This window comes from Echiichthys vipera (assembly GCF_963691815.1).
Source record: "Echiichthys vipera genome assembly, chromosome: 9".
Classification (NCBI taxonomy): Eukaryota; Metazoa; Chordata; class Actinopteri; order Perciformes; family Trachinidae; genus Echiichthys; species Echiichthys vipera.
Genome location: NC_139834.1, coordinates 3978000 through 3994404, shown reverse-complemented (window position 1 = coordinate 3994404; position 16405 = coordinate 3978000). Strand labels below are relative to the sequence as shown.

Below are 16405 nucleotides of genomic sequence, written 5' to 3'. Positions count from 1 at the left end.
ATATATACTAATGTGATTCTAGCGAGCCATAGAGAACTACAACAGCACGCTGGATGACAGCAGGAGTCGAGCCGACATGCTGGATGCTGAGATCCTGAATATCAATGATGACATCGATGAACTACAGGGCAAGGTGAGGTCTCACCCACACACACACATACACACACACACACACTCATGAATGCTCATGAATGCTGCACTGTATTATAGTTTTTGTCCCCTTTTAAATAATTATATTGTGACAAAATTCTCCTCAAGATTTTATTGTTTGGCGTTTTATTTGTGCCATTAAGGTGAAATTCCGGTGTAAAATCATCCCAGGGTCTTTTTCGGCAAATACACTTAATTAAATAATCCATTGAGACAATTGTTTTTGTGTAACAACTATTAACGGAGAAATCCAGGAGAGTCGCTAACAGCTGGACGTGGCTAACAGTGATTAGCTCGGGTCAGTACGGTGAAGGCATTCAAACGTCTTTTTTAACCACTAATACTGCTGAAAATAACACCCTGCAGCAGCGAGTCCCCACACAGAAAACAAATTTCATTTTAATTTGCATATTTATATGTTTTTTCAAACTGTTGTTTTCGTCATGAATGTGAATATTACACTGACATCACTTTTCATCACAAATGTTAAAGCTCAAACCAATTCCTCCTTCCACAGCGCATCGTGAACATGTGTGCGTTTATGTTGTAGGACTCATGTAGAGCGTTATGTCGTGGTGTTTTCAGGTGACGGGGATGACCGACAGGGTTGGTGATCTGAAGAACAGCACCAGCGACACATACCAGAGGGCGCAAGACCTGCTGTCCTTCATCAACAACATCACCATGGATTTAAACGGTAGGACAGAGGCTTAATCATGCAGTTGTGAGGAACCAAAAAGTACATTTTCTGATTTCAGATACCAACATTTCCCCCAAAGATGAACCAGCACACAAGTTCTTATCACTTCAGAGGAAGGAGCTGTCATCTCATCCGCCCACAAACACCACAAACCATTTGACTGATTGATATTTAAAAAAAATTTGTGATGCTTTTCCACAGACATCTTGGTGATGGCGAACCGGTCCTCTCAGAATAACACGGAGGCTGATCGGGACGACGAGGATAGGGAGAGGAAGATGAGGGAGGTGCAGGCCATGCTGAGGGAGATGAGGGACAGGAGCTGTGTGGGACAGAAGAAAGTGGCCGACAAAGAGCAGGCCGAGGCGCAGAAATGTAAGTTCACTCACTCAGATCAAACAAATCTTTATTTAGGCCGCGTCCACACAAACACGGGTATTTTTGAAACCCAACTTTTATGGTCCCCGGTTAGAAGAAAATTCCCGTCCACACCAACGGTGTAATTAAAAAATATCTCCGTCAAAATGAAACAGTAAAATCCGCCTCTGTCAGCTGGTTCCGTCTAAAGTGCTCCGCAAGTCTCAACTAACTGTTTACCGTCGCACAGTGTGACGTCAAACAACCTCAGTTTTCCTGTCCACACGTGACCGGACTTTTCCAAAAAGTTCACCCTGGATGAGAGGGTGTGGATGAAAGGCCAAACTGTGCAGGGCAACACGCAGTTTCAAAAATACCCGCATTGGTGTGGACGGGCCCTCACACTGCTGTAACGTTTCACAACACTCACACTGTGTGAGTCAGAACGTTGGGTGGTCAAACTCCGTCTCTGTGTTCTCTGCAAGTGTTTGATCGCGTCAACAAGGAGTTGGCGAGTCGTCAGGGAGAAAACAGCGACTTGGCCAAGGCCATCAGGGACCGCCTGTCCCGCTTCCACTCTGACATGATGGATCTCCGGGATGCCCTGAACGAGGCTGTGAACAACACTGCCAGAGCCGCAGAGATCAACAACGTGAATGAGAAAACTCTGGAGGACAACCAGGTAAACTGGGAAACCAACAACAACAACAGTAAGGAAGGAGCAGGGAGGAGTGATACTGACTCTCTCTGTCTCTCTCTCAGAGGAGGATAGAAGACCTGCTGTCCAAGCAGAAGGAGGTGAACGACCTGCTCAACATGGCTGAAGATGATATTGTGCAGGTCAATGACGTGGTGTCCATGCTGCACGACTCTAAAGAGGTCAGACCACACGCACGCACGCACACAAACACACGCACGCACACACACACACACACACGTTGGTCAGTTTGTGTCTCTTTAACACTTCAAACGTCTTCCTCAGGAGTACGAGCGCTTGGCGGCCCAGCTGGATGGCGCCAGGACACCGTTGGACAAGAAAGTGAAGGACTCTGCGTGGGCCGACTCCAAAATCCCGCTGGTAGAGGAAGCGGAGAAACACGCCGAGCTGCTCAACGCTTTGGCCATGAACCTGTCCAGGTACGGGACGAGTTAGCCGCCGTAAAAATATCGCAATTGATATGCAAAAACCAATAAATCATGATAAAAAAAATATATATTTACAATAATTATTATTTAAATATATAAATTAAATATATACAAAAATAAATGAACATAAATTCACAATGAACACACAGATGTGAAAATTTAAATGATTATAATTGTTCTATAACATATTTATTTATTCATTTCTTAACTCCTTTTTATTTTTTCATGTATATTTTCTCATTCTTTTACAGATTTGTTCTTTTTTACGCTGCACTCTATGGCTCCATACTGTGCTGACAAAACTCACAAGGAAAATAATACCACAAGATATTGATAATCCTGTATCTGTTTGTCTGCAGTTTGGTTGCAGAAACCAAGAGGGGGGGATTTGTGGACGTGACACAAGCCTACAACAAGATCATCAACAGCATCAATGAGGCAGAGGAGGCCGCCAAGATGGCCGACAAGGCAGCTAACGACACCATGGAGGTACACGACGCAGGCTTATTCTTCTGCCTGTGTGAGCACACGTGCATGCACAAATTAAAACTCCTCACACTAACTGGTTTGTAATATTGCTGCGTGTTTAGAACATAAAGGACCAGGACCTCGGTCAGATCGCTGATTCTCTGAGGAACCACAGCGTGGAGCTGAAGGACGAAGTCGACAGGCTTAACCATGAACTCAACAACGGTAAACAATTCAATTTAATTCAATTCAATTTTATTCATGATGCCAAATCACACAAAAGTTATCTCAAGACACTTTACATACACTCAGTGGCCACTTTATTAGGCGCACCTGCTGCTTAATAAAGCGTCAGTGTGGTCGTCTGCTGCTGTTCCCTCTCTGTAGAAAGTCGGTGGTGTTGTGTGTTCACAGATGCTCTCCTGCATTCCTCTGTTGGAACCAGTGGATATTTGAGTTACTGTTGCCTTTCTATCACCTCCAACCAGTCTGCCCATTCTCCTCTGGCCCTTTGACATAAACAAGGCATTTGCGCCCACAGAACTGACGCTCATTGGATATATTCTCTTTTTGGGACCATTCTCTGTAAACCCTAGAGATGGTTCTGTGTGAAAATCCCTGTGGATCAGCAGTTTGTGAAATCCTCAGAGCAGCCCTTCTGGCACCAACAACCACGCCACGTTCAAAGTCACTTCAACCACCTTTCTTCCCCGTTCTGATGCTGCTTTAAACTGCAGCACATCCTCTTCACCATGTCTACATGCCTGAATGCATGTGGTCGCTGCCTTGTGATTGGCTGATTAGAAATGTGCGTTATCAAGCAGTTGGACAGGTGCACCTTATAAAGTGGCTGGTGAGGGTATAGAGTTGGTAAAGACCAGTCACTATGACTTTTTCATGATTTATAGAGACCCAACAATTCCTCCATGAGCAGCAACGAGTCACACTATCTTTGATAAAAATAGTATTCATTATTATAGTTATTATATACAGTATTAACCCAGCAATCTTGTGCACACAGTGGTGAAACACACATCTTTACATCAATATATTAATTTAAGTCAGGGGTGGGCCTGGAGGACCTCTGATTTAAGTGATTTATTTTAAGGGATGTCATGAAATCAAGTAAATCTTGCTGACTTTTGATGTGTTAATAGTTTAAGTGTTCTTTTTGCCTGCTGCACAGACCTGAAGCCACAGCTGGACGACGCTCAGAGGCGTCTGGACGACGCCAAAACCAAACAGGTGGACGTGATGAAGGAGCTGGAGATAGTCAAGAACAACCTCAACTCCACCACAAGTACGCACATTCAACACACACAGCAAATTATATTTGTGAATTTAAATCTAAGAAACTTAAAAGTGACCAAAAAATATATTTTCTCAGTTATCTTTTTATTTAAAAAAAGATGGAAACGACTTGGAAAAAAAGCTCCTGTTAAGTTTAGAAGTTATGGCTACTGTTATTTTTTTAAATCTTTTTTTTTCCTCTGTGATGAACAGATGTGAGTCAGGAGATCAATGAGGCAAAGCAAGCGGCGGATGTGGCGAACACCACAGCCACGCAGGTCAACGATGCTCTGCGTCCCATTAAAGAGCAGCTGGACCAATGGCAGCAGACCTACGGAGACGCCAACACCACCAACGATGACATCAATAACGCCCTAATGCAGGCCAACAAGACTGGTAGGAGCTTGTTGATGCACGCTTGTTGTGAATATCTTTTATTATCTTTTATTTTATTTATTTAGACTCTTACTGTAACTCTAACTCTACCTGTAGTGCACGTTCTGGGTGAGACCATTCCTCTGCTCATGAAGAAGCTGGATAAACTGCAGAATCACTCCGCACAGATGCCGAACATCTCTGAGAACATCAGCCGCATCCGGCAGCTCATACAGCAGGCGCGCAATGCCGCCAGCAAGGTACACACACGCACACAAACACATACTGCACGTATAAAACCATCATCTGTTCTTCCAGCAGTCTGAACTGTTTCTTTACTCCTCCTTTTTCCTCCCTCCAGGTGAGCGTGTCGATGAAGTTCAACGGGTCGTCCAGCGTTCAGGTCCGTACTCCGCGTAACCTGGCCGACCTGGCCGCCTACACCTCCCTGAAGTTCTACATCACTCTGCCAGAGGCGGCGAGAAACAGGCGGCAGGACAACAGCGACCAGCAGTTCGTCTTCTACCTCGGCAACAAGGATGTAAGCATCCCCACGGCAACATAGAAGCTCATTTTGTGTTGTTATTATTTTTTTATTTTTTGTATTCACTTTTTTTTTCTCAGTATTTGATGATGTTCCTGGGTTTATACTTTTTTCTGTGTTTCTGGGACAGTATGCTACTATATATCGGGTATTTGTAGTCCAGTATGAAGATCATTGGCATGGCTTGTATGAGTTTTTGTAGTTCATTACTATCTATATCTGTATCTGTAGTCCAGTAGGGAGTTCCTTGACAAGGAACATTACTTCTTCAGTATATTTGTAGTCCAGTAAGGAGATTTTTGTAAGGACAATATGGGGTTTGGTAGTTCATTGCTATCCATCTGGTATTTGTAGTCCAGTAAGGAGTTCCTGGGCATGGCGTTGGTGGGGAAGAGACTGCGCTGGTACTTCAACATTGGAGGAGAAACTGCTGAGGTGCTGATGTCTGAAGACGTCAAGTCTAATGGAAACTTCAACAATGTTGTGCTGGAGAGGTAACACACACACACACACTGTAAAATATGTATAAACATGATCACATGATTGTTTTGTTCTTGAGAGGAGTTTCAAATAATGACAAAAAAATATCAGCTGTCAAAGGGTGTGCTCATTTTTGTTGGTGTTACCCCGTCCTTATTCTGTTTGTACATCTATTCGTCTGTCTGGTTGAATGCAGGATCCTCCAGTACGGTCAGATGTCCATGTCTTCAGAAGCCACTGAGGGGCATCAGGCAGTCACCAAAGCCAACGTGGAGGCCGGAGGAGATCAGGGGCTGCTCAACCTCTTGACCGACGACACCGTCTTCTACGTTGGAGGGTACCCGAGTACTTTCAAAGTGAGTACATGGAAGGCCGCGTGAAGAAAAAAGAAACAGGAGTAAAAAACAATTCATAAACATCAGAACATAAACTTTGTTGAAGCTAAATGTTGTTTCTCTTCAATCTCAAATATATATAATGCATAGTAGTTATGGCAAATCAACTCATGTTAACCTTTGTCTGCATTATGTAATCATATATCTGTAAAATTATCAACTGGGTTACAAACATGCTGTAAGCTAAGACTGTATAAAAAAAATGGACGTAGCATACCCGTCGAGGTACATTCTCTCAACTTGATCCAATCGTCCTCGTCTACAGGAGTCTCCATCTTGTCCGCCTCATTTCCTCTGACCAAAAAAGGGCATGAATGTGACGTTGGGGGTAGGCAGATACGTCCATCTGGCTGACGTTTACCTCTGAGGAGAAGTGAGGGCCAGAGGGTAGCTGTCACTCAAGAGGCCACGCCCCTAATTATTCATAAACTTTAACCTCCAATAAATTAAAAACTAACCGGGTACAAAAATATGTGTGTATGACCTAAACATACAGACTAGAATGTTTTTTTTGTACGAGACCCTAAACAGGTGTAATGATCCTGTGAAAACAGCCTGGGGGCTACACGGTGGTGTAGTGGTTAGCACTGTCGCCTCACAGCAAGAAGGTCACAGGTTCGCATCCCGACCTCGGCCTTTCTGTGCGGAGTTTGCATGTCCTCCCCATGTCTGCGTGGGTTTTCTCTGGGTACTCCGGTTTCCTCCCACAGTCCAAAGACGTGCATGTGTTAGGTTAATTGATGAGTTTAAAATTGCCCGTAGGTGTGAATGGTTGTGTGTCTCTGTTCGTCTCTATGTGCCCTGTGATAGACTGGCGTTCTGTCCAGGGTGGACCCCGCCTCACGCCCGATGTCAGCTGGGATCGGCTCCAGCACCCCCGCGACCCCGACCCCGGGATAAGCGGTTGACGATGAATGAAAAAATTAATGAAAACAGCCAGTTTAACATGGGGGTCAATGAGAAACTGCTCTATTATGAAACCTGCCTCTAGTGGACACTCTGAGAACTTAAATGTGTGCTAATTCCGTATTAGATCAACCAGAAAATAACTGTGGCGGGGGCTCGGTGGAAGCATGACAAACCGTAAATTAGCACTTGCCTTTGTTGTACAGTTATGTGTAGATGAAAATATGAAACCAGATACATTCATACAGTAACAGTGGGAAAGCAGGAAAAGCACTATCTTTTAAAAACAGATTCAAAAGATTCAGTATCATGCTTGTCTTTATTCTCCTTTTTTTTTTTTTTTTTTTTAGCCTCCTTCCCCGCTCGCTCTGCCGAACTTTAAGGGTTGCATCGAGCTAGATACGCTCAACGAGGAAGTGCTCAGTCTGTATAACTTTGAAAACATCTTCCAACTCAACACCACAGATGAGAAACCTTGTGTGAGGTCAGTGGATGCAGTGTTGTTTCATTTAGACTTTATCTTTTATTTCCTCTTGATTAAACTTACTCTTGTACCTACCAATTTTTCTTCTTCTTCTGTGTGATTCATAATTGTATTAAAAACGTTTTTTGTTTTTTGTTTTAAAATAGGTCCAAGCCAGTGCTGACCCAGGCCTGGGTGAATGATGCGGCATACTTCGATGGTACCGGCTTTGCTGAGATCACCTTCCCCGATGAAGCGACTCAAATACAGCGCTTAGAACAGGAGGTCAAACTGCTGTCACACAACGGGATACTGCTGCTGCTGGAGGAGAAGGTAAAGACTGCACTCGTTCATTCACTCATTCTTTCATTCTCGATGCATTGCAACATTCCCAACATCTTGTAACAGTATTAGCTTTCATTCATCTATTTAATTACTCATTCTAACATCCGATTCCTATTTTACGTTACATTCATAATTTATTCCCTAATACGGTGTTTACAACATTCACTGTACATTCATTCACTCTGGCTTCATTTTTTAGGTTTTCATTCATTCTGGAATCATTCATTATATTTTTCAACATTTGTAATTTTTAACTTGACACTTTATCCTCTGATAGAAATAAACTTAAAAAGTAGTGTCCAGGGTGAGGAATAGGTTGGACACGCTCGCTACGTGAGTGTGTTTTTAATTTACCGGCTTATCTTGTTTTGAAATACAGTTTTTCTTCCCACCTTTTAATTTAAATAAATGAAAACGTGTGGACGGATATTTACATAGATTAATTTTTTTTTTCCACTCCCATGTTGATGGTTGAAGGGTATTATAAAAAAAAATTGAAAAATATCATTATGAGGTACATTCAGAGTAGATTAAAAAAATGTGTGTAGAGACTGTGTGTGTGTGTTAGTGTGTGTGTGTGTGTGTGTGTGTGTGTGTGTGTGTGTGTGTGTGTGTGTGTGTGTGTGTGTGTGTGTGTGTACAGTATGTGAGGTTAAATATGGAGAGTGATAGTATCTCGATCAGTCCTCATATTAGATTTTTTAAATCTATTTACCACTTAATTTAAAAAAATTCATACATAAAAAAAACAGGGGAAAAATGGGAGGATATAATGTTTGATGAATATTTAATTATAGTCCAAATAAAAAGAGAATTAAAAAAAACTCAATTTTATAGTTTCTCCCCCAGAGTTCACTGACAGGTTTAAAGTTTGGATTCGGGCTCACGGTTCTTTAAAACATAGATTCAGTGGATCTGTACGAATCATTAGTATCAGCTAAAAACTCAGGTATTGATCGGGATATGATTGTTACTGTAGTGGCTGTATGGTTAATGTGTTTTCTCTGTCTTTTCTCCATTTCCCTCTCTCCAACAGAATCACTTCCTGTGCCTGGCCGTGCTTCAGGGCAGACTGAAGGTTTTCTATGACTTCAGTGGGGATCTGGTGGAGCTCGAACCCAAAGATCCTTCGTCCAATTTCCTGAAGATCAGCAACGCTGACCCCAAAGCTGTAAGTCTGCCGTGTCTCTTTGCCTGTGTCTTTGTCCTTCCTGTGTGTATTAACTTTCTATGTATAGTGTACCTGTTGAAGGAAGGAGAATGGATGCTGTTTATTCCCATTTTGTCTCTGTTCTGTGCTCATGTGTGGACATTCTGCTTTTGACTGTGTAGCTGGAGATCATCATCCTGCGTTCAGCCCAGAAGCGCGTTGTGGTGAGGAACAACCGTTTCACCCTCTTCAGCCACCAGTTCACAGAGGGCATCCCCCAATTCGGTGACAAATACTACCTGGGAGGAGTACCAGAGCGCAAGATGCCTGCCAAGTGAGTAACAGGGTTTCTGTTAGAAAACATCGGTGCCGCTCCATGTCCTGAAAGATCACGGAGAAATTCTGGTCAAATATTATCTGTGCTATATAAACACATATTTATTTATTTTTTGAAAGGTAGGCTACTGGTGGTCATACATTGTACTCCAAATAAAATAAGACTGTCAGTGTGTTGGGGTAGCACATAAACAAAAATACTTTCCTCCAGCTTTAGGCCTACATGTTCTTTAACGTGCACAGCAGCAGAATTTTCTCGAAGGAAAACAATGTTTCCTCTCTTCTTGTGATTGACTTTGGCGAGATTTTGATTGGCAGGTGGTTCATCTAATCACCTGCCAGGTCTGTTTTGAAAGCGCCTGCCCTTTCCCTTATTAGTTTCTCAGATGGTTCTGTGAAACAAACACTTACTCTGAGATCAAATAGAAAAGAAATCTTTGAAATCAACTTACTTCTTGAACTTTTTCTCAGAAGTAAAGAGTGCAGCTAACGACTTAGAGTGGCAATTCTTAATATTTGCGTCCTGGTTAATTTGGGAACATCCTATTTAACTACCTGCTGGGACCTGTAGTATTAAACCACCACTTGGTTTAATACTACAGGTCCCAGCAGGTCATTGGGAGATTCAATCCCCCCTAACCGCACTGTGCTGTAATCTCATCTAGGATTCTTTTCACATTTGTTTCCCTCTGTGTCTTGTCTCTTTTCAGGTTGAAGCCTCTGTTTCCTAAGCAGGGCTCTTTGAAGGGCTGTTTCAGGAATGTGAAGGCCCAAACTTCTCATGTCGACCTGAAGAGGATGACCAGCTCCGGAGTCAGTTTTGGCTGCGACAGCGACCTCCTGGTAAGAAAACGAAGGTCACTGTTCAGCTTGTGTGTATAAAAAATGGACGCAGCTTCTTCGTCAAAGTCTGTTCTCTCAACTTGATCCAATCGTCCTACAGGAGTCTCCATCTTGTAAGACTTTGACTCCGCCTCGTTTCCTCTTACCAAAAAAGGGCATGTATGTGACGTTGGGGGGAGGGAGATACGTCCATCTGGCTGACGTTAACCTCTGAGGAGAAGTGAGGGCCAGAGGCCAGCTGTCACTCAAGAGGCCACGGCCAACTTTAACCTCCAATAAAATAAAAACTAACCTGGTACAAAAAATTCACCCCCCTCAGCGTTGTCATGGAGATATGACCTAAACATACAGGCTAGAATGTTTTTTTGTCCCAGGCCTGAAACAGGCCCTTGGCACTTCCTGATTGGATCAACCAGGAAAACAATGTGGTGGGGGCTTGGTAAAGAGGAGTGACTGCAGAGCCATTGAATCATACCCAATGTTTTTTCCTTCAGGTACGCCTTTTCTACCGATGATCTCTGCCTCAATCACATATTTTACGGATATTTCATGTTATATTCAATGCATAATAACAGTATAGAAAAACTGCACAATTAACCCACGTAGTAAACACAATAAAGTTTGTGTAAAATGTTTTGAATGACTTTTGAGTTTAGTCATGTTTGGCATAATTCTCAGTCTTATGTATTTGTTTTTAATATCTTTAACAATCATATTTACATAACACACATTAATAGGATTTAAAAAAAACACATTCAGCTATTTTTTTTTTATTATTTTAAAACACATTTAGATAATCAATCAGTGCAATTGAGATTAGGATCTCTTTTTCAAGAGCGATCTTATCCTGTTTAGATCTTAAATTATAATCTTAAAACTTAAAAATAACAGTTTTATTAAGTTTTTCTCACAGAAATGAATGAAATGCTGAGACATACAGTAGGCCGAGTGTATGTTTTCAAAAAATAACAGTTGTCTTACACCACTTAAAATCAAGTAGGCCTTGCAACCCTATTGGTAGGGACCAAGTGGTGTAGAAAACCGTATCATCTGCATACAAGTGAATCTTCGTTCCTTCCAATGTTGTTTAATGACTGAAAACAGAACAGGTGCTATTAGAGCTGCAATGGTTAGTCAATGAATTGATTAGTTGTCGACTATTAAATGAAACGACAAGTATTTTGATCATTTGTTCTGAGTCATTTTTGAAGAAAAAAAGTAAAAATTCTCTGATTTCAGCTTCTTAAATGTTAATATTTTCTGGTTTCTTTGCTCCTCTGTGACTGTAAAGTTAATATCTTTGACAACTTTGGGAAACAATGATCCACATCATTTTTCAGCATTTTATGAACCAAAAAACGTATCAATTAATTTAAGAAAATGATTGACAGATTAACCAATAATGAAAATCATCTTTATTTGCAGCTCTAGTGCTGGTATTAATTTAATTCTGCCTTTGTGCGGATGTGTAGAAAGACATACAATAATACAGTGTGTGTGTGTGTGTGTGTGTGTGTGTGTGTGTGTGTGTGTGTGTGTGTGTGTGTGTGTGTGTATGTGTGTGTGTGTGTGTGTGTGTGTGTGTGTGTGTGTGTGTGTGTGTGTGTGTGTGTGTTTTCATGTAGGTGGCTCGTGAAGCTCATTTCTCAGGTCAGAGCTACCTGGACTTGGCTCTGACCAACATTCCCAGCCTCAGGAACAACTTCTACGCCAGCTTCAGCTTCAGGACCGAGCAGAAGGAGGGACTCATGTTCTACCACCATGATAAGGTCAGACGAACCTTACAAATATCTTCCATGATGATCTCCTGTGTCCTGCTGTCATCTCTTGGTCTTTAAAGTATTCATGCATGTTGTGTCCTAACCTATGGCTGTGTGTGTGTGTGTGTGTGTGTGTGTGTGTGTGTGTGTGTGTGTGTGTGTGTGTGTGTGTGTGTGTGTGTGTGTGTGTGTGTGTGTGTGTGTGTGTGTGTGTGTGTGTGTGTGTGTGTGTGTGTGTGTGTGTGTGTGTGTGTGTGTGTGTGTGTGTATACAGGATGGAGTGTGCCAGGTGTTTTTGCACGAGGGCCACGTCGTGGTGAGAGCCGGAAACAGCGAGATAAAGACGCAGAGGACGTACAACGACGACAACACCCACTACATCGCTATCTACAACAACATCAACGGGTAGGTCGACTTTGCCGTTCTACAGTAGTTTACACACTTTACAAATCCTGCTGTAAAGAACCAGCATGCATTGTCTAAAATGTGAGCTAACTGCGATCGCTGGCCCCTCCAGGATGCGTCTTTACATGGACGACATGCTGGAGAAAGCAAAGGAGGGCATCCGGCTGGACAGCAGGGGGCGAAGTGCGACCACCACTGCGGAGGGAACCACCTTCCTGGGAGGAACGCCCAACCAAGGCCTTACCAATCTCACCGGATGTATCAGCAATGTTTTCATCAAGAGGTGGGAAGAGAGCTGAAAAACTCTGATATATATATGTCGTCAAACAGGGTGAACTCACTCCGATGCAACACTTTTTATCTGCATTCCTACATTGAAACTACTGATATAAAATCTACATATACACTACCGTTCAAAAGTTTGGGGTCACCCAGAAAATTTTGTGTTTTCCATGAAAAGTCACACTTATTTACCACCGTGAATTGTAAAATGAATAGAAAATATAGTCAAGACATTGACAAGGTTAGAAATAATGATTTTTATTTGAAATAAAAAAAATTTTCCTTCTAACTTTGCTTTCGTCAAAGAATCCCCTATTTGCAGCAATTACAGCATTGCAGACCTTGGGCATTCTAGCTGTTAATTTGTTGAGGTAATCAGGAGAAATTTCACCCCATGCTTCTAGAAGCCCCTCCCACAAGTTGGATTGGCTGGATGGGCACTTCTTGCGTACCATACGGTCAAGCTGCTCCTACAACAGCTCAATGGGGTTTAGATCTGGTGACTGCGCTGGCCACTCCATTACAGATAGAATACCAGCTGCCTGCGTCTTCTCTAAATAGTTCTTGCACAACTTGGAGGTGTGCTTTGGGTCATTGTCCTGTTGTAGGATGAAATTGGCTCCAATCAAGCGCTGTCCACAGGGTATGGCATGGCGTTGCAAAATGGAGTGATAGCCTTCCTTATTCAGAATCCCTTTAACCCTGAACAAATCTCCCACCTTACCAGCACCAAAGCAACCCCAGACCATCACGTTACCTTCACCATGCTTGACAGATGGCGTCAGGCACTCTTCCAGCATCTTTTCAGTTGTTCTGTGTCTCACAAATGTTCTTCTGTGTGATCCAAACACCTCAAACTTCGATTCGTCCATCCATAACACTTTTTTCCAATCTTCCTCTGTCCAATGTCTGTGTTCTTTTGCCCATATTAATCTTTTTCTTTTATTGGCCAGTCTCAGATATGGCTTTTTCTTTGCCACTCTGCCCCGAAGGCCAGCATCCCGGAGTTGCCTCTTCTTTTCCTCTTCTTTAGCCGCTTCACACTCGGCTGCGAACCGATCCAGTGAGTGCTGAAGGTCACTGACCGACGATGCCATCAGGACCACATCATCTGCAAAAAGCAGAGACGAGATCCTCAGCCCACCGAACTGCAACCCCTACGCCTCGATATCCTGTCCATGAAAATCACGAATAGGATTGGTGACAAAGCGCACCCCTGGCGGTGGCCAGCCCAAGCACTCGCTTTGGGTGTACAGAGATTGGATGTCCCACAGAAGTGACCCCCTCACCCCATACTCCCGCAGCACCTCCCACAGTATCTCCCGAGGGACCCGGTCATATGCCTTCTCCAGATCCACAAAACACATGTAGACTGGATGGGCATACTCCCAGGCCCCCTCCAGGATCCTTGCGAGAGTGAAGAGCTGGTCCGTTGTTCCACGTCCAGGACGGAATCCGCATTGTTCCTCTTCAATCTGAGGTTTGACTATAGGACGAACCCTCCTTTCCAGCACCTTGGAGTAGACTTTACCAGGGAGGCTGAGTAGTGTGATTCCCCTGTAATTGGCACACACCCTCTGGTCCCCCTTTTTAAACAGAGGAACCACCACCCCGGTCTGCCACTCCCTTGGCACTGTCCCAGACTTCCATGCAATGTTGAAGAGACGTGTCAACCAAGACAGCCCCCAGTCTGATCACATCAGAACAGAGGGAGTTTTAAGAAAAACATTAAAGTGTGTGTGTGTGTGTTTGTTTTTCGTCTCCAGGGAAACAAGTCCTCAGATGGTTTTGAATCTGCTGAAAGCGAAAGAAAACGTCAACGTCCCTCTGGACTGTCCCGCTGCCAAAAAACCTCAGCAGATCGTCTCTGCCCAGCCCAAACACAGCAACAAACCCAAGGTACACACACACACACGCACACACACCCACACGCACACCCGCACACACGCGCACACACACGCACAAACGCACAAACACACACGCACGTATAAATATCAGGCAGCAGCTTAACTCTCTACCCAGTAATGAACACTAAATAAACGTTCTCTCACTCTCTTTTTCAGGGGAGGCACAAGAAGCCGTCGGGGTCTCGCAGTCGTAACACCAGGGAGTCCTGCCAGGGCGAGCTGTCGGACCGGGAGGCCGGGGCGACGCACTTCAGCGGCTCCACACACAGCTACCAGAGATACAACTCTCTGCCCGGCTCTCTCAGCTCCATGTGAGTGTCACTAACAAACTGTAGATTCAGTTTCCACCCTGATTATGTCAGCTTTAACTTTTGTTAGTTATTTGCAGAATAGTTTATGTCTCTGCTGACTTTGTTAGAATGCTACATGCTAAAATAAGATTATAAACATGGTAAACATGCACATGTGGAGGTTTTTCCTCCAGGGGTAGACCCAGAATAGACTGGAGAGATGAAATATCTGGTCAGGCTTTGGAACGCCTCAGGGTTTCCCGCCAAGATCTGGAAAACATTGCTGGGGAATGCTTTGCTTATTAGCCTGTAATGGATGGATGGATGTTAGCATTTAGTTCTGCTGTGACTAAGACTGTTTGTTTGTGTAATTAAGGTGTAACAGGTTGGAAAAGTTTAATTTTTGCTATTTATTGTCAATGTAAGGGGGTCAAACTTACAGAGGACCATCACAAGTTTTAGCCTCTTTTAGCTAATCGTTTTCATTTTCACACTTTTTTGGTTCTTTGGTTCAGTATCAGCGTTCTCACTGCAGTTGTTTGCAGTTGTGTTTCAGCTCTGTTAAACCCACTGTACGCTGCCAAACAAAAGACAAAGCTAGCCACTCACTGGTGAACAAATCATACATTTAGCAGCTAAAAAAAAACCCCAGAGTTAAAGTATAAGACGTAAAAACAGTTCAAGTGTGTTTCTCAGCTTGTTGTGGTCAATAAAGTTCATTAACCCTGTTCTGAAACGTGTGTAAGTCGATATGTAATCCCCCCCTCTCTGTCTGTCTGCAGGCCCCACATCTCCTTGGCGGTGAGGATCAACTCCTCTGATGGTTTGGTGCTGTACGCAGCTGGCGGGCAGCGCGGCGGGGCGGCTGTGATGTCACTGAGCGTGTCAGATGGCCACCTGCTGCTTCTGTTGGACGGAGGAAAGAGGAAGGTCAGCCTGCGCAGCCGCAAGAAGTACAACGACCACCAGTGGCACACGGTGAGGCTGCACGCCAGGGTCACGTCAGGGTCGCATCGCACCACACAGGTAGTGAGTGAGTGTCCCGTGTCAAATTCACCTAAATATCTACGATCGATGTCACCCCAGGTCTTTATAAAGCGTGAAGGAGAGAAGATCAGTCTGATAGTGGACGGCATCAGCGCTCAGTCCAAGAGGATCCCCGGAGGAGACAGGAATCACCTCGCCGGGCCTTTATACGTCGGAGGAGTCCCGCCCTCACTGACGGTAAAACATCCAGACCACGTATGACACACACACACACACACACACACACACAAGATTCAGCTGTGTGTGAAAACAATGTGCTTTTCTACTACTGAGTGCTGAGATGTGTTTAGTGACTGATGTGAGATCCTGTTAACTCCCCCTGACTCTGTGGACTTCAGGCTCCGGGCTCCGGTGGTTTCGTCGGTTGTGTCAAGGACCTGACGCTGAACCAAGTCCCTGCAGGAAGCCCCGCTCACAGCCAGGGGACGGTGCCCTGCTTCCAGAACCCTCTACAGCCCGGAGCATACTTCTCCGGCGAGGGAGGACACATCGCAATCGGTACGTCTTCTCGTGTGATTTCTGTTGTGATGCGTCCTCTTTGTTTGTGTCCTGACTGAACGCTCTCTCTTCCTGAAGATGAGTCTTTAGTCCTTGGTCGGGATCTAGAGATCCAGCTGGAGGTTAGGCCCGTCTCTGACTCCGGGCTGCTGTTGCATGCTGGGACATCGCCTGATCAACACCTGAGTTTGGTCCTCAGCCAGGGAGAGGTAAGACAGCACCGGAGAGGGTTTTAAAGGTTCCCTGTGTAACTTTTTATACATATATT

At 44.0% G+C, this 16405-nt stretch overlaps 2 protein-coding genes across 2 annotated transcripts in view; one reads left to right on the top strand and one right to left on the bottom strand.

The window, feature by feature from the left end:
• Positions 1-16405, bottom strand: part of taf13 (TATA-box binding protein associated factor 13) — a 329277-nt gene that overhangs the window by 172057 nt on the left and 140815 nt on the right. The window lies entirely within an intron of this gene.
• Positions 1-16405, top strand: part of lama5 (laminin, alpha 5) — a gene marked incomplete at both ends in the record, with an annotated part of 134679 nt that overhangs the window by 116192 nt on the left and 2082 nt on the right. Inside the window, 28 exons of the mRNA XM_083920454.1 lie at positions 23-133; positions 736-847; positions 1052-1225; positions 1693-1889; positions 1970-2086; positions 2190-2344; positions 2713-2842; positions 2944-3046; positions 4008-4121; positions 4325-4507; positions 4604-4746; positions 4848-5027; positions 5385-5524; positions 5707-5866; positions 7162-7295; positions 7442-7607; positions 8656-8790; positions 8952-9103; positions 9816-9948; positions 11574-11717; positions 11983-12113; positions 12226-12396; positions 14162-14294; positions 14459-14613; positions 15375-15570; positions 15679-15816; positions 15978-16137; positions 16216-16346. Of these exons, the coding sequence (XP_083776580.1) occupies positions 23-133; positions 736-847; positions 1052-1225; positions 1693-1889; positions 1970-2086; positions 2190-2344; positions 2713-2842; positions 2944-3046; positions 4008-4121; positions 4325-4507; positions 4604-4746; positions 4848-5027; positions 5385-5524; positions 5707-5866; positions 7162-7295; positions 7442-7607; positions 8656-8790; positions 8952-9103; positions 9816-9948; positions 11574-11717; positions 11983-12113; positions 12226-12396; positions 14162-14294; positions 14459-14613; positions 15375-15570; positions 15679-15816; positions 15978-16137; positions 16216-16346 (4098 nt within the window). The remainder of the gene's footprint in view (positions 1-22; positions 134-735; positions 848-1051; positions 1226-1692; positions 1890-1969; positions 2087-2189; positions 2345-2712; positions 2843-2943; positions 3047-4007; positions 4122-4324; positions 4508-4603; positions 4747-4847; positions 5028-5384; positions 5525-5706; positions 5867-7161; positions 7296-7441; positions 7608-8655; positions 8791-8951; positions 9104-9815; positions 9949-11573; positions 11718-11982; positions 12114-12225; positions 12397-14161; positions 14295-14458; positions 14614-15374; positions 15571-15678; positions 15817-15977; positions 16138-16215; positions 16347-16405) is intronic.